Below are 27537 nucleotides of genomic sequence, written 5' to 3'. Positions count from 1 at the left end.
TCATCATGGTTGGGGCCATCGCTTGAGATCATGATGTTCCTTCGTCTAATTTGGGCATGATTCCTATTACAATCTAATAGTTTGATATGCTTGATTGAGCTCCATGATTTTATGGATTATAAACCCTTGTGGATGGTTTTTTGAGCTAGGGAAATTTTGTGTTCAAGTTCTAGGACACTTAGGGCATTGAGATTGCTTTAGTGCCTTGCTTTTTTTGTATAAAACGCCCTCTATGACATCAAGCATATAAACATGTAAATTTTTATACCTATCTTCTTTGGCAACTGATACCTGATTATATCCTGTAAAATTGTCTAACATGGACATCATCTTGTCACTACTTTTTCCAAAGGACATGTTCCGTTTTTGGAAGAGGATAATTGTCTTTTAAAGATGCAAGATTAAGACTGCAAAAATCAATACAAATGTGGATTTCACCGTTCTTTCTTATTGGGCCAAATTCACCACCTAGGTAGAATATTTGGTGGGAGTTATAATTTGGGCCTCCAAAAGATTCAAAAACTCTCTTGTAATCATTGGGGCCACCTTCGGGCTCGTATTTCATTGACATTGCCTGAATGGTTTAGCATTTTTCTTTTAATGGGATCACATGGCTAATGATTTTAGTATCACATGCCTTTAACTCATCATATGACCATGCGGAAATATCTATATATCCTTGTAGCAATGCCTCTATCCTTTTCCTTTTTTGCAAAGTTCAACATCGTCCAATCTTGATGAGGCTAGAAGATTCATTCAAACCCATGTTCACTTCTTCCACCTGTTGAATTGTGTTGAAATTCTGAAGTTCTATGTTGTTACAATCACTTAAATCCAGATCTTCTTTATGCTGCAATATAAGTTAAGTAATTGTAGATAGAACATAAGCCATATGCACAAGAGAAGACAACAAATAACTCAATGAGACACATAGAAGTTAGGGCAATGATTGTGGAAAAACCCACAAGGGGAAAATCCAACCAAATTCTTCTTCTATTAAAAATCAATTGTTCAACAAAGATACATAGTACAATGAGAGAATGAAGTTCACCCAAATCTGAAGAAGATCTTTGATAACAGTAGTTGATACAAACACTGAATCACTTTGGCTCTCCAAGATTTGCTCTTGCTCTTCTGGACTCTCTCTCTTTCTCTCAATCTTCCTCTAGCCTCTCCAACTCTCTCTCTCTCAAGTTTGAATTCTCCTTTCACAAGCACAAGTAAGTGTTGAGTGAGGATGAGAGTCACAAATATATAAGAAGAGCAAGGAGGTCGAATTCATGAGGGAGTAACTCCTATGCCTTGAGGAGGAGTTACTCATGCCAAAATTGGAGAGTAACTTATGTCATAAAGGAGGTACGCTCTCCTTAGTAACTTATGCCATCAAGAGGGAGTACACATGCCTTGAGTAACTTACACCATAAAGAGAGAGAGGTACGCATGCCTTGAAGAGTGTAACTTATGCATTGAAGAGGTGTAAGAGGAATCTTATGACAAGTCATAAATGCATGTAAGAGATGTGTAAGAGGTGCGTAAGAGCATTCAAGAGAGGAAAGAATTCATTTAGGGAGAGAGAGTGAGAGAGGTATGAGTGCCATCAAAGAGAGAGAGAGAGATGAGGTGGATTGATTGCCAAGTAGAGAGGTGACATGTATTTCTCTTTTAATAATATTATTATAGCATCATAAGGATAATAAGAATAATATTAATAATATTGATGATAAAATTAAATATTAATTAATTGACATTGATTTAGGACAAGTTAAGTGATTTTCCATCATCTATATATGATTACGAATTGATGGAAGGTGATTTACTATTTTTGGAAAGTCATGGGTGCAAAGATAGACATAACTTTCTATTTTTAGAAAGTCACTCTAGAAAGGTCAAAAATGAAATTTTATTCAAGGAAATTCATCCCATAGCTACCAATTTTCAACAAATTGCAATAGGTTTGTTATTCCCAACAAAAGCATTAGATTTATTAAAAATCTTTCCAACATTATCAAAATTTTAGGAATCCTATTGGTTCGCAGTTGGAAGCTTGGAGCAATGGGATATGTTCACCTTTTTGCACATCATCAACTACATTGCAAGAAAAGTCATCATTACAGTTAAGAAAACTAATAATTTGCCATTTGTCGGCAAAACCTTGCGAAGAACCAATGTTGTCAGGGACAATGGGCCTAAAGATTACCTTCACCATATATTGTATATGGGAAATGAGTACACATGGATGGAAATTTATAGCTGAAGATGTTGTGGAATCCATTAACTTGTTGAGCATCTACAGGACAACAACATTGTTAAACACATCAAAACAATGAATCTCATCCCACGTTAAATCCCTCTGTCTTGTCAATCGAGGATTCTTCGCCTCGCACATATTTCTCACATGGTTTACAATAAGCTTGGAATCCCCTTTGACCTTTAGTAAAGTAATCCCCATCTTTCTTTGCCGTTCAAGTCTTCACAACAAAACTTCATACTTTGTTACATTGTTAGTACAATCAAATTATAATTGGAAAGAAAAAGGGGAAATGACACCTGTGGGGAATGTAAGAGCAACACCGGCTTTGGTTGAAAGTGGTCCATAACTCATTTGCCAAACTAGCGACTTCTTACCTGATTTACAATAAGTTCGGAATCCCCTTTGACCTTTAGTAACTTAATCCCCATCTATGTTGCCCGTGCAAGCCTTAACAATGAAACTTCATACTTTGTTACATTGTTAGTACAATCGAATTCTAAATGGAAAGAAAAAGGTGAAATGACACCTGCGGGGGATGTAAATCAAAACCCAAGTCACCGGATTCGTCCTAAACCCCCTACGAATCCCGAATCCAGCGAATCCGACACGATTCGGTCCGGATTCGTGTCCAAATCATATGACACGTCATGTCCGTTTCCGACACGTCGAATCCGAGGTCGTGTCACGATTTTTAAAAGCGTGTCGCAATTTTGGGACACGTGTCCTGTTTCCAGGACTCACTAAGCTCAGTGCGGGAAAGAGAAGGGCGTGTTTGCTCATTAATATTTTCATTTGGCAAGTGATTTGTGCTGTTGCAGCAAGGAGTAGAGCATTTTGGCAGCTTGATGATCAAGTCTAGGCCCTAGTATTGATATGCTACTCATGGTAATGTTAAATTCTTAAAGTAAAAGTGACATTCTCCTTAATCTTCATTTTCATCCTTTTACTTAAATTTTTAACATTACCATGAAATGACTCGGGATGTTTGAGAGTGGTTCCGGCCTCATTGGATTTCATATGGAGAAAGTAGAATTTTAGATTTCATTCAAAATCCAGCAGACTTATTAGTTTTTCAGGATTTTAGGATTGGGGGATTGCAATGTTTCCATTGAATTTTGTCATGTATTAGGGTATGGAACTCGTATTTAATCAAGAGCACCAAACCAAGAGCTTCTGAATATGTCGCTCCCGCTCCCGTTTTCGCTCTCGCTCCCCGCTTTCGCTCCCGCTTCCAAGTAACACTGTTCCTGATGATATGGGTCTGGACACCACTGTTGAGTTGGCATTGGCCAACATGGATCTCAATGATCCAGTGCTAGAGCCTGTTATGAAACCAGCTCAAGAAAAGATAGAAAAGATAGATCAACGCCTTAGAATTCAGCCTCTTCGAGGGGGCAACCTCCTTTACATTACATAAATGAACAACTCTTGGATGATTCAAATGACAAAACCTCCTTTCTATATATAGGAGTCTAAGGAGTCACAATATAATCCAGCGGACCTAACAATAATAATATAAAGCCACAAAAATAACAATAGAGGGATTCTATGGGGCACAGAAATAACAATAAGGGGGTAATAGGGGCACAACAATATAAATAAGGGGTATAACTATAATAGTAATGGGGTAATCACTAGTATTATAGGGACCCAACATGACCCTCTCCTTCAAAAAAGTGTTGTCCTCAACGCTTGAGTAATTCTGGATACTTCTGCATAAAATTCTCATCCTCCCATGTGGAATCTTCAGCGGATAAGTTCTTCCACTTGATAAGATACTCTGAAATTGATCGATTTCGTAGCTGTCGAGTTCTTGTTTCTGTGACTGCTTTCGGTTCCAATATAATTTTTCCTTCCTCGTCAAGTTCTGGCAATATTGTTTGAATTGGGAGCTTGTCGCCTATAACCTTCTTTAAACATGAAACATGGAAAACTGGGTGCAATCGAGAAGCTGCAGGGAGCTCCAATTTGTATGCCATAGTACCAATCTTTTGCAACACCTTGTACGGACCATAATACTTTGGTGATAATTTATTATCCTTCTTAGCTTGCTTTAGGGACATTTGCTTATATGGTTGTAGCCGTAGGAATACCCAATCACCTACATCAAAACTTCTTTCACTGCGATGTTGATCTGCCTGTTGTTTCATTCTATTTTGTGCCAACATGAGGTTATCCTTTAAGAGTTGGAGGACTTGTTGTTGATGTTCGATGTGATGTTCCACTGCTTGAACCTTAGAATTTTCTCTTAAATATGATGTGATGGATGGTGGTTGATACCCATAAAGTGCCATAAATGGGGTCATTTTTGTTGCTGTATGGAAGGAAGTGTTATACCACCATTCAGCCAGAGGCAACCATTTGACCCATTGTGTCTGTTTATCAGATACAAAGCAACGAAGATATCCTTCCAAACATTTGTTTACTATCTCAGTTTGCCCATCAGATTGAGGATGATAAGATGAGCTATGAGCTAACTGAGTACCAAGACAAGAAAATAATTCTGTCCAAAAATTTCCAGTGAAAATGGGATCTCTGTCACTTACAATAATCTTTGGGTTTCCATGTAGCTTTTGAACTGTTTCCATAAATGCAGTAGAAACTGTACTGGCTTTAAATGGATGTGATAATGCACAAAAGTGTGCATACTTGGTAAGTCTGTCAACTACCACCATGATGACACTCTTTCCCTCAGACTTGGGTAAACCTGTGATAAAATCCATTGAAACCTCCTCCCAACGTTGGCTTGGAATGGATAAAGGTTGTAATAGACCCGGTGTCTTAATTGTTTCAACTTTATTTTGTTGGCAAACCAAACATTCCGCCACAAACTTTTGAATATCTGATTTAAGGCCATCCCAAAAAAATTCCTTCTTAACCTTGTGGTAAGTTTTTAAAAATCCTGAGTGCCCTCCTAAGGGAGAAGTGTGCAATTCCATAAGAATCTTTTGTTTTAGCTGGGAATTCTTACAGAGGTATAAGCGATCTTTGTACCATAACGAATCATTTTGCCAGCTAAATGTATCAGAAGTACTGGAATCTTGTTGTAGCTTTCGAATAAGTGCCCACACTTCTTCGTCATTCTTCCATTCCTCCCTTGCTTCGTTTATCCAATCTGGTTGGATAATAGAAATGGCACACAACAATGCTTCCACATCCTCATCCTTTCTTGAGAGTGCATCTGCCACCACATTTTGCTTCCCTTTTTTGTAGATGATTTCAAAGTCATAACCCAACATCTTTGTGACCCACTTTTGTTGCTCTTCAGAGGATAATCTTTGTTCTAAAAAGTATTTAAGGCTATCATGATCCGTTTTTACCTTGAAGTGTCTTCCCATTAGGTAGGGTCGCCATTTCTTAAGTGCATGGAGTATTGCCAACATTTCCTTCTCATAAATAGCTTTGCTTAAAAACTTTCCCTTGATTGGACGACTTTCAAAAGCAATGGGTCTTTCATCTTGCATTAGAACAACACCAATTCCATTTCCTGAAGCATCACATTCCACAATAAAGGTTTTTGTGAAGTCCGGTGTAGCTAAGATCGGTGCTTGGCACATTGCCTCTTTAAGATGTTCAAAGGCCTTTGTTGCTTCTGGAGTCCATGAAAATGAATCTTTCTTCAATAATGTTGTTAGAGGTGCTGCTATTCTCCCATAATTTTAACAAACTTGCGATAATACCCTGTCAACCCAAGAAATCCTCGCAGATGCTTTATGGATGTGGGGATTTTCCATTCCTTAATGGCTTTAATTTTGCTAGGGTCTACCTTAACTCCTTCATGAGATACAATATGACCCAAATATTCCACCTCCTGGACTCCAAAGAAACATTTGGATCTTTTTGCATATAATTGTTTCTCCTCCAATAGTTGTAGCACCCTGTCAACATGTTCAACATGATCCTTCCAAGACTTGCTGTAGATTAGTATATCATCAAAAAATACTAACACAAATTTTCTAAGGAATGGTTTGAAAATTGAATTCATCAAACCTTGAAATGTTGAAGGTGCATTGGTAAGGCCAAAAGGCATGACCAAAAATTCATAATGACCCTCATGAGTTCTAAATGCCGTTTTCGGAATGTCTTCAATCTTCATTCTGATTTGATGATATCCCGAACGAAGATCCAACTTGGTGAAGTAAATTGATCCATGCAATTCATCCAGTAATTCATCAATGACAGGAATGGGGAACTTATCTTTAATAGTGAGCTTGTTGAGCTCCCTATAATCCGGACACATGCGCCATGATCCATCCTTCTTGTGCACCAATACTACTGGAGCTGAGAAAGAACTTTGACTCGGTTGAATTATACCAGCCTCTAGCATTTCTGCAACCATACGTTCAATTTCACTTTTTTGGACATAGGGATATCTGTACGGCCTGATGTTTGGAGGAACACTTCCTGGAATCAGATGAATAGCATGATCATGATCACGCATAGGTGGGAGACCTTTGGGAGTCTCAAATACCTTGGAATGATTGTCCAGGACTTTTTGGAGATCTGGAGAAATAGATGATTCCAATGTGGAAACATCTAGCGAACATAATTGTGCAATTACACCTCTTTGCTCCTTTTTTAGAAGCTTTGTCATGCCATTAGAGCTGATTATCTTTCCTGGTTTCCCTGCAATACCCCTTAATTCAACTTCCTTTCCTTCGACAGAAAATTTCATGAAAAGTTCTTGAAAATTAAAAGCTATTGTACCCAAGGATTGTAGCCATTGGACTCCTAGTACAACATCAGCACCTCCCATTGGAATGGAAAGCATTGGGCTAGTCAATACATATTCTCCCATGGATAGCTTGATATTATGGCACTTTCCAGAGCAATTTATTGTTCCTCCATTTGCAATCATCACTTGACACTCTGGTGCTGGATATAGGAAGCAATTCAATTCTTTTGCTACCCTACAATGAATAAAATTGTGGGTGCTTCCTGAATCAATCAACACTATTACCTTTTTCTTCTTGATTTGTCCTTCTATCTTGATGGTTTGAGGAGTGGTAATTACCGCCAATGCATTACAAGATATGGTCAGATTTATTTGTTTTCATCTAGGCTTTGTTCCTGGAATATATCCTCTTCTTTTGACCTTTCTTGCTCCTTTTCTTCTTCCTCTTCACAATCTATGTAGAATAATTTCTTCTCAGCACACTTATGACCTTTTGTGTATTTGCTATCACAATTGTAACAAAGCCCTTTTGCTCTTTTTTCTTCCAATTGTTGTGGTGTCAACCTTGTAGGTTGTGGAAGACTAGGGGCAACAACACTTCCGTCTTTATAGTTGTGAGTGGTATGCTTCCTAGTTGCCATAATTTTGCTTTCCATTTTTCTTGCTAACCTGAATGCCTTCTCTAATGAATCAGGTTCCCAAAGGTGAACATCATGTTGGATATTATCCTTTAAAGACCCTATGAACACATCAATCCTATGCTCCTCTGGAATATCTTTTACCCTTATGTTCAATTTTTGGAACTCCTCAATGTGCTCCATTATTGAACCCTTTTGTTTGAGACTTATCAATTGGCTAAAAAAAAGTGTTGCTTTTTGTGTCCTCATAATGTGCTATCAATTCTTCCGTAAAAATTGCCCAAGTGATAAATTGTTTACGAGAACAAAGCCATTGATACCATACAAACTGATTTGGTTCCAAATATACAGTTGCCATACGTACCTTTTGTGCGTTTTGCACATTATTGAGATCGAAGAATTGCTCCATCTGTAATATCCATGTGGCGGGATCCTTGCCATCAAACTTCCTCATATCGATTTTTGGAATATGGTGATTCTTCGATCCAACATTAGTGTCTATGGAATCATGATTAACATTTCTTTTGTTCTCATCATGAGTTTCCTTTACTACCTTTTCACCATTAGTAAGTATTTCTTGTAGAAAATTTGTCAAATCTGTCTTCAAATCTGCCATGCCTGTCTTAAAATTTGTGTTCAAATCTATCTTCAAATTGTCCATCTTAGCTTCCACGCCATTTATCTTAGCTTCCACGCCATTTATCTTAGCATCTGTTAACTTTTGTGAGCGTGACATTTGTTGCACTTGCTCTTGTAATTTTGATATATCATGTAGCATTTCTTCCTCTTCTTCATGAGTCATGCTAGAGCTTTCAGGTTCCTTACTAGGTGTTTGCATTTTCTTTCCTCGGGGCATCAGTTACCGATAATAATGCTCTACTATGCCCTTTGAATTCCTTCAAAATATATTTTCAAACCAAGCTTAAGCAAAAATTTAAAAAAATCTACACACCTTTTTTCACTTTGTAGGAGCTTGATATTGCCTCTGATGTATCTCTGTAATTTCCAGACATCTAGTTATGAATTTGTGACCTGTAGTAGCCCTCTGTGTCCTCTTTCCAATGCCACCAGTCTGATCCAAATTGGATTCTCCAAGAAAGAGTTATGCACAATCTCCCAAGATGACCTGATTATAGACCTTTCCAGAAGAGCGAAGTTGTATGAAGTGCCACGTGTACAATTTTCGATATTTGGTTCTGAAAATGATATATAAGAAACTACAATCCGTCCTCTTTCTGTACCTTCTTACGAAATTTCAATTTGATTCCCAGAGAGAAAGTTATGACAATTTTCCCCAGGTCACCTGTTTTGAATGTAATTCAGGAGTCTGCAAAAAGACCAACTTCCTCAGATCATATCTCCGAAAATATCGCGCGAAAAGCTCTAAAATTCGGACCCAAGGTTCAGCGCGATTTCTTCTCAAATGAGTTTTTTTTGCGACTTCTGAAACGTCACAGAAAAAAGTTATAGTGAAAATTCCACGATGACCTGTTTGGAGCAGCGAAACCCTAGAATCCAAAGCTCTGATACCAAATGTTATGAAACCAACTCAAGAAAAGATAGAAAAGATAGATCAACGCCTTAGAATTCAGCGTCTTCGAGGGGGCAACCTCCTTTACATTACATAAATGAACAATTCTTGGATGATTCAAATGACAAAACCTCCTTTCTATATATAGGAGTCTAAGGAGTCACAATATAATCCAGCCGACCTAACAATAATAATATAAAGCCACAAAAATAACAATAGAGGGATTCTATGGGGCACAGAAATAACAATAAGGGGGTAATAGGGGCACAACAATATAAATAAGGGGTATAACTATAATAGTAATGGGGTAATCACTAGTATTATAGGGACCCAACAGAGCCTGTTAGATTTGATGACTTAGAGGGGTCAACCTCCATACCAGCAGATGCAGAGGCGACTATGGGTACAGGGGAGGAGGAGGATGCAGAGGAGAGCAGTGGGGACCATGATGATGGGGACAGTGATGTTGATTCTGATGCTGATTGATGCCTTGAGGCTTGTATACCTGTAGTTGTTTTATATTTTCTATTTCTATTTGCCATTGACATTGCACCAACACTACCTATGTAACACATTTTGATTTGATGACTTAATGAGAAAACTACAATTGTCAGTGTGTTTATCTTACTATCTTGTAGTTGTAAGTTGTCTTTCAGTTATGAATTATGAATCATGATTTAAATTTTTAATAAATTTATCATTTATGTGACCAGTACCACTGACATTTATTTGAATTTTGTATGTACTATGCATGCTAATAGCTATAGATGAAGATCTATGTTTGAAATCAATAAATTTGTATCATTACTTAAAATTTGTGTAAGAAATATGATAATATCTAATTTTTTATATATATATATATATATATATATATATATTTTAAATATATATATATATATATTTTTAATAAAATAATATATAACGTGTCCTAACGTGTCCTGTTCCGGGGGGTCAGCGTGTCAGAATCCGACACCACGAGTCTCGAATCCTACGTGTCCCGAATCCCCGTGTCAGGTGACTTAGATCAAAACCATCCACCATCAAAATGGATGGTCCATAACTCATCTGCCAAACTAGCAACAAGGTATATAATTTGTTTCTCACAATTGTCCATTATAACGTGTGTTGTCAAATCTGGCTTTGATGCTTTAGGTTACAGTGGTTCATTATCGGAGTTTTGTGGATCTTCAACATGGTGCAACATTTTCTGTTCCCAAATCAACCTCACTTTGTGTCTCATAGTGATAGGAATATCCATATATGATTAGTCCATTTGAATTTTTCCCCTAGCATCCGTTGCCCATTTCCTTGACAAAAGGATGCTCCATTTCCTTGACAAAGGCATGCCCCATTTCATAGTGCAATCTATCACCGCCACACCCATAACCAAGACACACTCTGGGTACTCTTGCAAGTCAACAACAATATCTTTGATGACCTTGCAAATCTGCATTTATGTGGGTCCATTGCTTGCACATTCCTAAAAGGCTTACAAATTTTCAATCCTAGTTCATTCATAATTTCAAGGGTCACTGCATTAGTAGATGCTCCTGAATCTAACATGCAATTGTGAAGTATTAAACCATTGATAATCAAGAAAATGTAGAAAAAAGTAGGATCAATTGTTAGCCTTATCCACACCAAGATATCCCTACGAGTGGTCATTTGACAAGTTAGTAGAATCACTGAGACCCAGAAATGTACCCATAACTTCTCAATGTCCAGGCATATGGATCAGATTATTAAGTGCTTTAGGAATCCTTATCTTTTTTGAAAACTCTTGTCCATTGTGAAACATGATGGATCATGTGGAACGGGGTGAGCCACTTGTGGAGTATGTTTCTTTGTATGAGGACTATCCAAAGCCATGTCTTTCCGAGCAAATGTCTTGGTTATCTTGGCCACATGCATGTAACTTTATACTTTGCCTTTTTGATGTTTGCTGCAGCCATTTGGTTTCCAGGGACAACCATACTAGTAGGTTGCATGCTATCTTTGTATGCATTAAATTGCTTAGAATTGAAATGCATGAAATGTAAGATACCTACTTGACAATATCATTGAAACAGGGTTTAATGGTCTAGAAGCAGTTTTAAAACCTTGGAGGTCAACTTCATGAGTTCAAATGACAGCTCGATCTTGTCACGAGGTTGTAACAATCACCATCAACTTTCAATTCTTTTCCAACTATGTCAAGCTTAGTCTTAATATCTCTACTTGGAGGTTTGTACAAAAGATGAGTGGACTTTTGCAACATTTGAAAATGATAGCCAATCCTAATTATGATCCCATATTCCACAATTTGAATCACTAAATTATATCCAGAATAACTGCAGCACATAATTGAGTCTCAAAATCACTTGATTTCATATTTGGTTTGTGTTGACCATATGCTAGCTTTGGAAAACGAACTACAAACATGGTGCAAAAGGACAGTAAGGAACAACAAAGTGCAACACCTGAGATGCTCCTGAATCTTTTTGGAATCGATATTCATGAAGGATGTCTTAAGAAGATCAGACTCCTTTGTCAGTGTCCCGACTTCCAAAGAAATATGACAGAACGCAGCTTTCGATGACTCAAATTTTTGCGTTTTCCACTTTCAACCATTATAAAGACTTCCTTCTATAGTAGAATCCTATTCTTCTTGGTTCATTCAATTTTCAATTGTATGTGAATGCTTGTTCAGCAATCCCAACAAGACTGCGACATTTGTTTTCTTTTTTATCACTTGCCCCTGAAATTCAAAAACGCCCTTTGTATATTCAAATGTTCTATCTAGATTAACAATAAGATACAGATTGTTAGTAACAGCGTAGTTAAAGTTAAGAGCTATCCATTGTTACAAACTGACTGAGCTATAGTCTACAATAAAGATTGTAGCCACTCTGTGCATGGCTCTAGAGCATGAGCTAGAAATCTCTGTGCTTGTGAAGAGAGATATTTGAAAGGCAAATAGACAAGGAACAAGACAGCCCCACAAATATGTTCTCTCTCAGATATATTAGGAACTTCATGTGTAGGCCAATTTCCGCTTTCCGGGTAAATGAGATAAGACTTAAAAGAGTTATTCTTTCTTCATAGATATAGTTGAATCAAGACTCGCTTCACAAGCTATGGTGTTAGTGTTTGTAGCTCAGACAGGTATTTCCATGAGGGTGTCTACTTATGGAAATCGTCATTAAATGTATCCTGTGCTTTTTCTAGAAGTTCACTTAATTAATTAATTAATAAAGTGAATGTCTTTTTATTAAAGTGACTTTTAATTAATAAAGTGACTAAAGTGGGTCACTTAATGATTTAATTAAAAGAGAGCCATTGATCTCATGGTTAGATCTTAGCCATTGAAGATTAGGTTTTTGGTTCATGTCAAAGTTATAAAAGACAGAGGGCAAAGGACAAAGACACACAAAGAGCATTCATTTCACAAGTCACATGAGTGAAGAAGAAAATCAGAGATCTGATTTTCAGCCATTAGCAAGGAGTTTTAGCAGTATCTACTATCTCAGCAAAGAGAAGGTAGACATCCAACATCAAGGAAGAGCAGCCGTACAACCCAGCAGAGCAGGTCATACATATTCCGTATAGTCATATGGATTGCAGAGCAGCTGCACTTGTGGTGCAGATATGCCTTGATTTCTGTGCAGACTGAAATTTTCCAGGTTTGTTGTTCGTTTGTTAATTTCTCAGAGCCATTTTCCTTGTAAGGGAGCTCTTGTAAGTTCTAAAGATATTTTGAATGATGAACTAATCTAGAAGAGCAGAAATAATTGTGCATTGTGTGTGATTGCTTTTCTCGTTTTTTGCTGCATGTATGAGTTAATAATTCCAGCAAGTAACTAGATCTGATGTGTTTGCTTAGATAGTTGGTTTTAGGATAATTTTGACATGGTATCAGAGCAATTGCTATGAGAGAATAACAAATTTATTGTTTTCCAAGTTACTTCAGCAAGCTTGAGAGACAAAGCTTAGGATAGCCATGTCAGTAACCAGTGTGAAAGTTGAGGATCGACTTGATGGGGTTTCGAATTTCTTGCCATGGAAGGCAAGAATCTCAGTGCTCTTGAAAGAGCAAGACTTGTGGGGAGTTGTGTCCAACCCTCCTCCAGCTCCAGTGTAGACCTTAGGGAGTTCGCAGACACTAGCAATGGTAACACCAACAATAGTAGAACATAGAGTGCAGGTAGCATGGGATAAGGACATAAAGGCATAGAGGGTGATCCTTGAAGCTATTAAGGATCATTTGATTTCACATGTTTGATGCAGAAAAGACCAGATCTAAGGAGATGTTTGATGCCTTGGCATCGTTTTCAAAATGATAACATGAGTCGGAAAATGATTCTCAAAACTAAGGTCAGAGAGTGTAGAATGAACCCCTCCGACAATGTGACTTGCTACCTTATGAGGATCACACAGATTCGTGACTAGCTTGCAGTTATTGCAGAAGTTTTATTGGATGCAAAGCTTGTGAATGTTGCTATGAATGGGTTCACCAAGGCTTGGAAACCATTCATCAGGGGCATTTGTGCTCGGGAACATCTTCCCAAGTGGGAGAGACTTTGGGATGATTGCATCCAAGAGGAGACTCATAAAGAGTTTGAGACCAACAAGCAGGGAGATGGGGCAACAACTGGAAACTTAGGCTTAGTTGTAGAGGGGCCTCAGGTGGAGGAAGCAAAGGAGCCGAGAGCATAAGAGATATCCAACCTTCATTGTATGAGGAGTAGTCAACTCCTTTGACATTAGTCAAGAGGACCAGGTGGGCTGTAGCTTGTAGCAATGTAGGATGTAGTATAATACTATGATCTAGCATGTTATTTTGGACTATAAAGGCCTTTTAGAGCCTGCTTCTTGATGTTTGTAACATTTTTGGTTCAACGATGTGTTGCACTAAGTGCTATTTTGTTATATGCACTATTACTTGCTATATAAATGATAACTTTTGCATATTTGTGTATAAATGGTCTGGATTCATATGGATGTACATGAATATATTTGTTTTTTCTTTAAAATATGAATATTTATGTGTTTTGCTTATACCGGTTTTTTTTTCCCAGTGCTGGTTTGGTTTCAACTGGTTCCCAGTCCACAAGGTTTTGCGGTTCGATGACTGGTTCGTTTCCGATAACATTGGGTGAGAGAGAGAGCGTATCAACAATAGTCGAGAGTGCAGGAAACAATAGGAAGAGGCATCACAGAAGAGGGACATAGATCTCCCATGTAGAGGCAGTGACACAGGGACAACATAGTCACTGCACAGAGGGTGACCTAGTGTGGCTAGCATGAAGGCAGTGGGTGTTCTCTGGTGTTAGAAATTCACTTTGGAGCATAGTTTTAAAATTCGGCCGATTCGAAACGGAAACGACCGAGTTGATCCGTTTCATTGGCCAGAAATGTGACTCGGTGGAGGAAACGGTTCAGTAGGCTGAGTCAGCCATGACTCGGCCGAGTCATTCGTTGACTCGGCCGAGTCATGGCTGACTCGGCCAACTTGGCCGTTTCCATATTGACTCGGCCGAGTCATAACGAGCTGCCCGTAACCCCATCAAAACAGCTATTTGACATTTTTTTAATGAAATTTTGAAGTGTTTGCTAATTGGTTTGGACTCTAATGTGTTTTATGAATTAGTTAAATGTTATTTGGGGTCCATTTCCCCCTCCCAAACCCTATTTAACACACTCAAATGCTCTCTACTATTGATATACTATTCAAATTTCATGGTAATGTTAAATTCTTAAAGTAAAAGTGACATTCTCCTTAATCTTCATTTTCATCCTTTTACTTAAATTTTTAACATTACCATGAAATGACTCAGGATGTTTGAGAGTGGTTTCGGCCTCATTGGATTTCATATGGAGAAAGTAGAATTTTAGATTTCATTCAAAATCCAGCAGACTTATCAATTTTTCAGGATTTCAGGATTGGAGGATTGCAATGTTTCCATTGAATTTTGTCATGTATTAGGGTATGGACCTCGTATTTAATCAAGAGCACCAATCCCTCTATGTACCTTGATGTTAGTGACATTGGTTGTCGAACTCCTCTGGGATTCGCTCCCAAACTAGGAGCTTCTGAAAATGTCGCTCCCGCTCCTGTTTTCGCTCTCGCTCCCCACTTTCGCTCCTGCTCCCAAGTAACACTAAGCCAGATGATGTTGGCAACTCTAGCAGTAGCCAGTAGTACTGGTCACAGACTTTTGTTGTAGAGGCCATTTATAGCCTCCTTTTTATGTGTTTTTGTTTTGATCTCTATATCATCATCGTGTATGTACTGGACAATGCACTGGGTGCCATTTTGATATAATGGATATATTCATGAGCCTACTTTGATCATATGTTGTCTTCTATCTATATTCTAATGTTGTGTGTTTGGAAACATGAATGAAAATCCTTAAAATTATGTGTTTTTATAAAAAATAAATATTTAACGTATTTTTTACAACGACCGAGTCATTGAAATCGAGCCGGCCGAGTCAATACCGAGTTGGAGTCGGAGTCGGAGTCGACCCTTGGCCGAGTCGGAGTCGGAGTTTTAAAACATTGCTGTGGAGTGGAGAAATTCGTTTGTAAAATTTCTCTCAGTGATTCTTCTTCTATTCTACTTTCCGTAGATTGTACATGAGATTTTGCTGAGGAATAATAAAAAGAAACCCTCATCTGTTGTACTGGTTTTCCCACATTGGGTTTTTTCCAGGGACAATTGTCTAAAAACAACTGTGTTAATGTGTTATTGTTGTGCTGGTATTTTCCTTACATTTATTTTCCGCATATTTAGTTTGTGAACACTGCAGCGTATGTATTTTGATATTTGTCGTAGACAACTACAAATAATTTGTTTCAGTAAATTAACAATTAGAAGACATATTATCAGTTGCTGTAGTAGGATTTGGAATTTCCAGATTTTCACAAAGGCAAAATACATGGCAGCCAATTTAGCTAGTTGTGAAATTGTTTGGCTTCACAAGCTACTCATAGGATTGTTTGGTTAGAAGCTTGAGCTAATAGTGATCCATTGCGATAATCAAAGTTGTATCGAACTCATGGAGAATCTAGTGTTTCATGACAAGTTAAAGCACATTGGGATCAAATACCACTTCATCAGAGACAAGGTGCTGAAGGGAGCAATCAAGCTCTAATATATTTCTACCATGGAGCAGGTGGTAAGCATTTTCACCAAGCCCTTAGTGAGGGGTAAATTTGTTTGGTTTTGAGACAAGCTTGGAGTGGTGGTGAATACCTTCCTCGCTAAGAGGGAGTGTTAGTGTTTGTAGCTTAGACAGGTATTTCCACAAGGGTTTCTACTTATGGAAATCATCCTTAACTGTATCTATGCTTTTTCCAAAAGTTCGTTTCACTCTTGATTTCTCTCCACTTGTTTTGGGTTTTAGTGGCAAGAGAAATCTTGGAGGATGAAGCTCTCGACACAGGAGGAAAGGAGTCTAAGCATGAAGCCTGGACGCAGTCATGAAGAGACCTAATACTGCCCTAGCCGCAGTCCTAAAGAGGGTGGTCTAGCCGCAGTCCAAGAAAGGAGATCTGGCTGCAGTAAAGAGGCTCCTATTCACAGCTTGACCTGCTCCTATATGCTGCCCTAACCTGCCGTAATACGCTGTCTAAAGGATGCCCTAACCGCAATCAAAAGAGGCTACTTAGCTGCAGCAAAGAAGGGAGATCTATCCACTATTTAGTGGAGCTTCTATACGCAGCAAGGCAGCCCTAATCCGCAGTCATAAGGAGGCCTTAAAGGAGCCCTAGCCGCAGATCTAAGGAAGGGTTATAGAGGAGCCACAACTGATGCAAAATGTGCCCTAGCTGCAGGTATCATCACAACAAAGAGACTTCTATACATAGCTAAACGCAAACCTAAACACTGTCATCTTAGCTAGCTGTTAGGCCGAGCTTGAGGGCTAAACGCTGATGATTATGACATGTTTTAAGGACTGAATGCTATTGTGCTAGGCCGCAGGCCATAGCACCACAACTGGGCTTGCATAGGGCAACAAAGGGTTGTCATATGCCCTAAGGCATCAATGCAGCAAGGGAGGGGTTCTCTTAAGGTATGCCGCAGTCCTTCAAGGGCTGTTTGGGAGTCTGTTGGAGAATCAAAGGCTACAGCCATATGCCCTAACCAGACAGTCACTAACAGTGATAGGCAAACAAGGTTTGAGCAGCAAGTTTGATGTTGCTGCCAATATGTGAGGATAGGTAGGACTGTCTTAACATGAAGGTTGCCCATCTAGTGTTAGAATGACATCCAGTGCAGCATATAGAGAATCCTCTAAACAGTGAACTATGCAGCAAATGATAAGATATGACAGTGTTGTTATAAGGAGTTGCATGATGTGGAACGCTGCTACAGCATTAGCATAAGGCAGCACAGGCAGGTGCAGCAAATGATAAAGGTGCAGCATGATAATAAGGTACAACATGATGATGCAGTTCGTGGAGGCACAACAATATGATATGTGCAGCATGGTAATGAGGTCCAACATGATGATTGGGTGCAACACAGTGAGGTGCAGCACAGTGAGGAGCAGCATGGTCATGGAGTCACCTTGGATCAGTGGAAGCAGTATGCCTTCTACTCAACTCAGATCAGCTACGTCATATGCTATCTTCTTAGAGAAGATCTCTGCTCTTATTTAGATAAGTCAATATGTTGACTTCTGATGTATATGTACCATCTCTCTCTCTCTGCTGAACTATTGAAGAACATATAAGAAGAATTGATCAAGGGTTTCCCCACATTGGGGTTTGTCCTTGGCTAGCACCACATCTTGTGTCCTCTTGTCTTGGCTTGTCTTCTGCGATTTATGTTTATGTTCTATCTGCATTTTACTATCATGCTAAATGTGATTGCTAATCTGGAATTGATATTGAGCTAATTGGAAAATTGAAGTAAATTTGCTATTAGCACAGAGCATACCTAAAATTAACGACACATTGGTAAAGTACAAGAGTGATGGCTTAACTCTAGGAAACGGTTTTCTTCATTACTCATGGTTTAGATAAGGTGAAGATGATAAGGTAGGATAGGTAGAAAGACCATAGGATTTTTAGACATTAAGAAATTCTTTAGATCCCCTTACTTTTCCCCACTTGTGGTATCATAGCCCCTATAGGCACTCATGGTCTATTGGTCTTGATCATTTTTATTAACTGTAGAAATAAAATACTTACAATATTCAGAAGGGACAAACTGGGATATTACATGAAACCTTGAGAACTTACCTCCTTACCGCTTGACACTTGGAATACTAGAGGGTTGCAACCTTTTTCCATCCTGGACAACATGCTGAAAGTGTTAGTTTTCATAGCATTAGATGTGTTCTAGCCACGAAACTTGGTGGAGAGGCTAGAATACATGAGTTCTCCATAACCCAAAAATCGTTTTTGGAAAATCCACCTAGAAGTGTCTCAATTAGATTATTAACCGTTTTTCAAATATTTCCCAAGGCTAAACTTAGGGAATATGGTTAATTAATCAATATCAATTGAGATAAGGTGAGAATCATCTAGAAACTCACAAGGATTGATATGGAACTAATCTGGACCATCGATTATGTTTTAATCTTGGTCGTTGGTGCTCCAATAGAATATTATTAGAAATGTCGATGGGTAGATGGAGAACGCACAAGTGCAGATACTCAGTGATCTAGACAATTCGATTTTTCTAGTGCAGGTGATTAAGCAGGAGAAATCGAGACAGAGGTCGAGTTGCAGGTGGCAGAGGGGCAGAGTAGCAGATTTCTGGAGGAGTTTCCAGTTCTGGAAGAGTCAAAAGAGGAGGCCGAAAATATTCTTTGTGTGGCAGCGCAGGGAGTGTGCAGTGCCTTCAAATAGGCACATCGATTAAGCCAGAACGGGAGTTGATTCAGCCTCCAAAGACCGGAAAAATTTCCAGGAGTCTGGAAGAATCATTTCCAGTGCTAGCAGCAGGCTAGATGTCACATCATAGGCAGTTTCTGGGCAATATGATTGTGGCCTGTACAGAAGCAATGCAGAAGGCTGTTGTAGAGGGTTCCAGAGTCAGTTCTGAGGCTCAGTTTGTTGTGGGATTGCTTGAGGAGGGTAAATTCCCTCAGATATTTTTGGCAGTATTTCTCTTAGATAGAAATGCCAGTTTGTTGTCATTTTACTGTACTCAGAATTTCTGCTGCTGTATAAATAATAAAACCCTCATCTGGTGCACTAGTTTTTCTAACATGGGTTTTTCTGGGGACAATTGTCCAAAATAACGGTGTAAAAAATTCTTGTGTGCGCTAGAATTTCTCAGTTCCCAATATTTTGTTTTTCCAGCAACATTTTTTGTGAAGTTTGCAGTAGTGATTAATTTGTTGTTGTCGTTAGCAATAATTAAATTACAGTTAGAAGAATTAATTCCAGTTGCTGCTATAATATTAAGTAGCTAAATTTTCTGAGCTGCAGAATAATTTCGTAGTGCGAAATTTTCACAGAAAGTGTCTTCATATTGCTCGGAAGATTTTTCTAAATGATCAGGGGCAAACACAGATGCTGTCCCCGCAAAGATAGTGCACCCTTCTTCATTATGCGGCAACTTGCATGCCCTGGTGCAATGACTAGATGGGGGGTAGTCTAAAAAGTTGTTTCTTGAAATAGGCGCCGAAACTCTTTGTACATTGCGATTCTTCGCACGCTGGAAATGTTTTTATTTATGTTGATAAGGTTTCTATTTTGTAAGAGCACTTTGTATGTTCGTTTCCAATTTAACCATTTTGTTGCGCAGATCATGCAACAATTCGACAGTCTTGGTAAACAATTCATCTTTCTCAGACTCCACCTCCTCCTTGGGTTTTTGAATTCCTCTTGCCAGTGGATCTTGGACTCTTCTTGCTTGTGGGATTAAACAATCGTGAGAAAGGTAATTGAGCCTTTTGGGCTGCCAAAATGTTCTTGATCTTAGAAGCTGCAGCTTAGGTTGAGTCCAAGTTATGTGGTTGCCTGAGTGTCCATGCATTGCTATCACCCTATAAATCTGTAAATGAAACTAGTATAACAACACACACAATGATCTTTGACTCACGATCAAGAAGCCAAAGGAGATATTACAAATATTTTGAACTAGATTGGTGGAAATTTCCCACATGCAATAGCTTAAAGATGATAAATAAAAAGAGATATAAAGATCTGTTCAGTGATAAATATTATCGAAGTAAAGGCCTAACAAACTTCTAATACACTATGCAAAGATATCACAAAGTACACACAAGCTTGAAGAGGCAGAGAAATAGCATAGCTAAATTTTATTCTGCATTAGCCAAAAGGTTGATTGCACCAAAGAGATGGCTACAGAACTGGTCCAATGATAATCCCTGCACAAAGTATAGAAGCTAGAATGGAATAGAAGAAAATAGATGAAGAGGAAATGCTGCTGCTGCTAGAAGAAAACTCCAACCCCAAAACAAGAGCATCCTTGTTCTTTTATAAAATATTGAGGTCGAATTAGTCATGCAAGAGCCAATGCACATTGATTAGTTGAGTCTAGGTTCCCCCTCATGCACTTTGTCAAACTGAAGATGCATTTGGCTAACGAGATGATAAAGTAAAGCCAAGCACATGATCCAAGTAGAGATATTATTTGTTAGACTCATGATGGACTAAGGTGATGTAGTCATGGGCTTTGGTATTCTTGCTATGTGCATTAGTTGAGGATAGAGTGGAGAGAGAATAGCTATGCACTATGTTGACTAGGTGAGAGGTTCGGTGAAGTAAAGCATGCAAACTAGTTCAGTGGAGTCTCTCCTCCATGCATTTAGTTAACTCAATTAAAAAGTAATGTGAAGATGGCCATGTGCACTAGTCCTCTTGGAGTCTTCTACCATATGCTTTGGTTGAACTGATGGTTGAACTGAGGTGAAGTTGTCCACACTCCAATTCACTAAGGAAGGTGCCCTAGTTAACTGATACATGCATTTATTTAACTCAAACTATCTACCTCATTAACTCCATCATGCACCACCTCATTTCCTTGACCCAATCATGCGTCTAGATCTCTCTTGTTGACTCATGCAAACATCCTGATGAATCAAGCAAACACCAAATCAAGCTCCAGTGATTGCCACATTGTTCCATTCTCATGCATGCACATGTCTGTACATGCATGTGTCCTAATCCTGCCACTTGACAACCCTTGGAACTTGCGTGTGTCATCTTGTATGCATGCTATGTGTCACTCCCAATCTTGCCACATGGCACTGCCAAAAGCTGCCATGTATTACCCATGCATGGCTATTGCTAAAAATAGGAAATCTCCACATGTCCATGAAATTATACTCATCAGATTCGACTTTCAGTGAGGAGTCCAAATATTTAACCAGAAAGGATGTGCAATCCCTTGAACTGAAACTGCTAAAAATAGAAACTGTCATGTATGTCATCCGGAGAAGGCTCATTGGACTCTTGAACTTGCAAGGATCTCAAATATTTAGTCATTGCCATGCAGGCCTTTGAACTCTGCCTCCTGCACTATAGGGCAATTGCCAGAAATAGCCATCCTCACGAAAATGATGAAATAAATCCATGCAAAATCTGATCACATCTCCAAACCATCCTGAATCCAAATATTCCGAACCCTTTGGGTACCAACTCTCACTTTTGGAAAGCTATTTCTGGAAACAACTGTGAACACCAGCATGATGAAGTATGCTGGCCATTAACCCTCCAATTTGCAAAGGAGAAAATCTGGGGGTTAACACAAATACAACTCAATGAGCATCTTCTTGAAATGTAAAAAGAAAAGAGATCGTTGTCATGGTTGGGGTGTTAGGAACTTAGGACGCTACATCCATGTGGTTCCTAGGCCACCCTAACCTAGCTCCTAATCATGGCTTCTGAAGGGTTGTGACCTGCTAAGTACATACAGTGTGTGCATTTTCAGACATTGCAAACTTGAGCATATTCATGAAAAAAAATATCAGCCAGTGTTTCCTTGGTAGATCATTATCTCATGAAATACCTTTTGTGCAAACATCTTTAGGTTTTTAGTGAGGCAATCATGCTTGCAACCTGCAGAATTAGTGTGCTGTCCTACTGAATCAAATTCATTGATGGCCCAAATGACTTGCCGTTGGGCATTGTGGCTGCCATTAATAGTCACCCTAAGATGTTGTGTTAGGCAGTAAGGGCCACTCAATGCCATAAGTCAACTAATCTGGCCGGAAAAACAGTGATGGTGATAATGATGGATGAAATTGTGCATAGACTTCAACCATAGGAAAGTCTAACCCTTCGTTTCACTTGCTCAAATTTCACCAAAGTAGTAGGAACAATTTTTGATCCAAAAATTAAAAAACTGGATAACTTTCATCCATGGACAACATCTAAATTTGAAACTTCAATTGAATAAATTTCCAGCGAGTTTTTTCAGGAATTGTTTTTTCAGAGAATTTTGGACTGCTTTTTCTGTCCTCTGAGGATTTTTGGGGTACCTTCAAGCTGTCCCCATAGCCTATCCCGTTGTACCAGAAACATGGTGTATCATAGGATTCAAGCAATCACCATTTTGTTTTGTGTAAATTATTTTGCTTGAAATATTCTGATTTCATCTGTTGATATATATTATATTTTCTACTGGGACGCTCTTACATTCTCAAGCCTTTGACAGAAACAAGAAACTTCACCTTCAAGGCAACCTGGAGCAAATTTGCTCCAAGCATCTCAGAATTCAAGAGTGGCCCCATTCCCTGAAAAGCATGGTTTGGAAGATCCTGGATATGTTCCTACTTTTGACAAAGGAAGGTGGCCAGATAATAGATCCCAAATGGATTCACAGGGAGCATTAGTTGTGCACCGGAGCATTCCACCTGAGTATAACAATCATATAGCACCTTCTCCTGCTACCTTGTCAACAAGTCAGAATGATTCTGCAAGCAGTACACTTAATGCTAATCTTGGAGGGATGAATAAAGGATTGACAAGTCAAGTTACTGCTGATTCGCCTGGTTTTTCTCAAATGTCTTCTCCATCTTCAAGATCTGTTTCTCCGAATAGGTATTTAAACCTCAAGGTTTAAACTTTAAATTGCTAGGGTTCTATTTCAGCAATGAATTGACACACCTTTTAAGTGACTATATGTGCCAGAATAGTTGCAAGTAATATAGGAGCTCAAGCTCTCTTTTTATATGGATGCAAGTACTTAAATTTAAGAGCTCAGTGTAATGCTGATTTGTCTGTACATTTTTTTAGGTTCCAAAGGGAAGGTGATTTTGAATCTAGGCCTCCCTTATCTGGTCAAGCATTGATGCAAGCACCTGAAATCAGTAATCAGAGAAGCCTATGGAAGCAGGTAATGATCTTCTGGATAGTTAATATTGCTTTCTGATCATATTCTGACATCTTTCATCGTTAAAACTTACAGGATGGATATAACTTTTGTGAGGCAGGATTTGTTTCTCAAGGTTAGGGCACAGGAAGACGAGATACTGAAACTGCGGAGACGTCTCACCGATACTGTTATCAAGGCACGAGGAAGAGGAATTCAAACTGTAGTAGTTGCCTAAAAGCATGTAATTATTTGGAATTCGATAATAACTAGGCTGTGCTAGAGAGGGATGTTTTTCTACTGGAATGTTACAAATCATCAACTACTTTTATTGTATTTTGCTTCAAAGCAGGAAATGAAAATTCTTAATGAAAAACACGTACTGGAAAAGCGCATCGCTGCGATGCGCATGGTTAGTGTTCAACCTTACACTTGAGTGATTTTGTTTATAGCTGAGAGTAAAACTTTATTCTTCTTTTGTATGAAGGGTGGATTTTGTTTGGAGCAATGGCTTATTGCAAAATTTGTCAAACAGGCATTCGACCAGCAGCATCAGGATCTTGTAGATGCTGCCTCAAAGGCACTCTCATATAGGCATGAAATTTTGGAGGAAAATGTTCGACTGACTTATGCCTTGCAAGTAAGGTCATTGAATAGTTATATTGAGGAAAGGAATCTTTTTTTTGGTAAAGCTGGACTACAGATGTTTTAACTTTGTTGATCAGAAATGCGTTCTTTTCACTATTAAATTCTCCTTTTGAATGCATATGGTTGTTTACATTTTTCCTTGCTTGTGATTTATGTAGTTTTTGGCAAGTTATGAATAAACAATCTGATATTTTTTGTGTACTAATATATGGGTTGAACGAGGAATTTTGCAATTTTATATATTGATGTACTGTGTTATTTTTTTGTATGACTGTATTACTATTTTTGGGCTGGTGATAAAGAAGAAATGCAATTAAACTGTTGTTTCACACACTGTCTATTTTTGTGTTGGGGATGGTGGGGAAACACAAGTAACTTGTTATTTGTTAAAGCCACTTGTCCTAAGTGGGACGTAGTGCTGTGGCAGAATAAAGCATTGCCAAGACTGCATATGTGGAAACCTGATGAAACTTTAGTTAGCCTATCAATTTTAACTTGAAGCTGATTGTAATATAAGAATGTGGATTTTCACAGCTATTTTTTAGGGAATCATAGGTTGGAATTTTTTTGGGCTCAAAAATCTTTCATGCAGTGATTCCGAAAAAGAAAAGCAACTGTAACATTACCAAATTTCATCTGTTTTTTCTTTCAAAATATTAAGATAGTCATTGATCCTGCTGTAGTCTAGTGGAATCTTTAAAGTTTACTCCATTTAAATCAACATATTCAAAGCAACATAAATAGAAAATAATATATGAACTCTTTCACCATAGGTGATCAGAATACACTGTTATTTGCTTAACAGAACAATTTTCATTTTGTTACAAATTTGTGACATTAATCCTACCTTCTCACGTTTCCTTGTCTTTACATAATCTGGCTCATAGTCTTGCCATTTGTAGGCAAAATATATAAAGAATAACAAACTACACATCAGATTTCTCTATTTACACATAAACGGTTGAAACCTACTTGTGTATTGATGACCCCAGAACTTAAATCCATGATCTTCATTATAAGATAAGATAGTTTTATTAATGTCCCACAAATGACCACAAAAGTAGGTCAATGGAACTGAAGAAGAGTACGTTCAGTATGCATACAATGTGGGAGTGCAAGCGCAGCTCCTAGAAAATGCTGAAAATAACATAAAAAAAGAAAGAAATATGGTGGTTGTGCTGGTGTGACATGCATATAAAATGTTGTGAAACCAAGTGCAATGTAGTCTAACACTTACTTCGTCTTTTTGATAATTACTTGTGAAGGTTAGATGTCTTGTTTATTACTTCTTATGTTTTCTTCATTAAACAATTACACATTTGTTCAATCATTCAAGAAAAATAGAGATCACAATGAGACAATTCACCCCAGAAATTAGGCCAGTGCCCAGGGCAAAACCCAGCAATCCTTTCCTCATAGAATCAGATGAAAATGAGATATATCCAAGCTAAGACCAATACCAAACTGCCACCAAGATATCAAGTCAAACCCTCCTCCAAGTCAACTCCAAAAGTCAAAGTTAACGCTGGTCAAACTGCTTCAAATCTGGTCAAACTTCAGAATTTTGGACCTACAACTAGGGCCAAATTTTGGCCTCTTCCAGAGAAAAACAGACCTCTCACACATGCGAACTGCAGTAGTCACAGATTTGGTCAACGAGGGAATATTCTTCTTGTTTTTGACTTGTCTTCTCTCTCCTTTGACTCAACTTCTTCTTCTCCTTCGCTAGGTTTAGATATGCTTCTTGTGATAATGATTGAATGAGCTTCAAAGGGGTCGAACTTGTCTCTTATATATAGCTGCCCAAGAGGGTCGAATAGGTGCCGCTTGGAGGGCTAGGCCGAATTGTCCAAGGAGGGCCAACTTGGACACCTTTTGGTCTTATGACTCACACTAAAAATTCAAATTCTCCTTTTAAATGTCCAGATGGGACATGACATAAATGTTGGAAAATGTAACTAGTTTCGGTCTTCATAATTGTCAATGTACTCAAATCATTATGTATATTTTATGTTACAAGAAAAAGAGGAAAGAAAAATATTACGTTTGAGCATGAGTTTCATGCTCCATTTTGATGGTCATCTAAGTAAAGCATGTTCATCATGCTTTGAGGGTTTGTCATGTCAAAAGAATATTTTTCTTGAGTCAAGAAAGTCATTATCATTTGTATAAGACCCTATCGGGCAAGATGTAACATGTAAAAGATATTGATTTTGAGTCTAGAAAGTCCTAGAAACCTCCAAGCACAAGTCAGCCCAAGAAATGACAAGTCAGCCTTAATAAGGAACTCAAACCCCACAAATGTGTATAAATAGAAGCAACAACGACCTCATTTGATCACCACTTCGATCTCTCTCATTAAGAAGTTGGATCTGAAGCTGGCAACATCAAGAAAACAAGTGCGAAGGTCTAGAAAGCAAGAAGAAGTCAAGGAAAAGAAGAAATATCTGTTTTGTGCTATTTTCCTCTCACACTTGCAAATCAGGGAGGGTTTCTACAACTGCTACAGGGCCGAAGTTGCAAGTTGAAGCTGGGGGCCGAAGTTGAAGCTGGATGCTAGTTGGAGCAGAATTGATCCTTGTTGTTTTTGGTTGATCTTTGACCTAATTGGAAGGGCTTCTTCAAGGGCTGACTTGGTGCTTGGAGGAGGACTTGGTCTAGGGTTTAGGTCTTGGTTTTCTCATTTGGAGTAGAATCTATAAGTAGAGAAGAAATTTTTCGAGTTTTCCCCTTGGAGGGGTTTTGCCCTGGCTTGGAGCCTAATTTCTGTGTCCATTGTCTTTAATGTTTTTCTCTTGATATTTGTTTGATGAAAAGATATAATAAAGAAACATAAGAAGATAAATAATGTTCACAAGCAAATATTAAGGATTAAGGAGAAATTGAATTAATTGCTGGCCTACCGTCTTCTCCAACATGGAATCAAAGGTAAGGTGAACAAGGGAAGGCAACTGGGAGGACACAAAGAAGGGTTTGCTTGTCAAGGGGAATCATGTACAGAAGGACACAAGGAAAGAAGAAGAAGACCTATTGATCTAGAAGGAGTGTCTCCACATTAACATTTTGTTGAAGAAGACCTCATCATCAAGGTCTCATTAAAGGAAAGAAGGACAAGTATTTGTTGAGGATTCTCTAGCGCATCATCTTGAAGAAGAGAAAGCATTATGGGATCTGAATATCATCATTCACTCTTTGAAGATGTTTGAAGACATCATTGTTTTTTTTTTCTGAATATGACTACTTCTATTAACTGTGTAAAACATATATACAAAAAGATTACATAGGGCAAGGTTTAAGATTTCTCAGTCTCTTTGGCCTTGCCCACATTGCAGCACCCGCGAGCTCTATTACATGACACTGATAAACTGTCCATGGCTGGACTGAACAGAAGAAACACATAAACATATTGACACTTGGACACAGACATATAACACTGAACACATACATTGGACACTTGGACAGGAAGGCCGACATATGGAAATTGAGACAAAAATCCAAAAATACCATAGCAAC

At 38.4% G+C, this 27537-nt stretch overlaps 1 protein-coding gene across 4 annotated transcripts in view; it reads left to right on the top strand.

Annotated features, from left to right (window-relative positions):
• LOC149182083 (uncharacterized) overlaps positions 1–27537 on the top strand; it is a 355894-nt gene that overhangs the window by 67926 nt on the left and 260431 nt on the right. For 3 of the 4 annotated variants that reach the window (XM_089416738.1, XM_089416740.1, XM_089416739.1), the window contains 5 exons: positions 22720–23105; positions 23301–23400; positions 23498–23599; positions 23729–23788; positions 23912–24016. In XM_089416738.1, the coding sequence (XP_089272864.1) occupies positions 22720–23105; positions 23301–23400; positions 23498–23599; positions 23729–23788; positions 23912–24016 (753 nt within the window). The remainder of the gene's footprint in view (positions 1–22719; positions 23106–23300; positions 23401–23497; positions 23600–23728; positions 23789–23911; positions 24017–27537) is intronic. The other variant, XM_089416741.1, reaches the window with a different exon arrangement.

The sequence above is a fragment of the Pinus tabuliformis genome, chromosome 3_2, assembly GCF_031772625.1.
Source record: "Pinus tabuliformis cultivar Carrire ecotype Pingquan chromosome 3_2, CPIR1, whole genome shotgun sequence".
NCBI lineage: Eukaryota > Viridiplantae > Streptophyta > Pinopsida > Pinales > Pinaceae > Pinus > Pinus tabuliformis.
The sequence above is the reverse complement of the archived record's forward strand: the minus strand, read 5'-3'. Positions and strand labels throughout refer to the sequence as shown.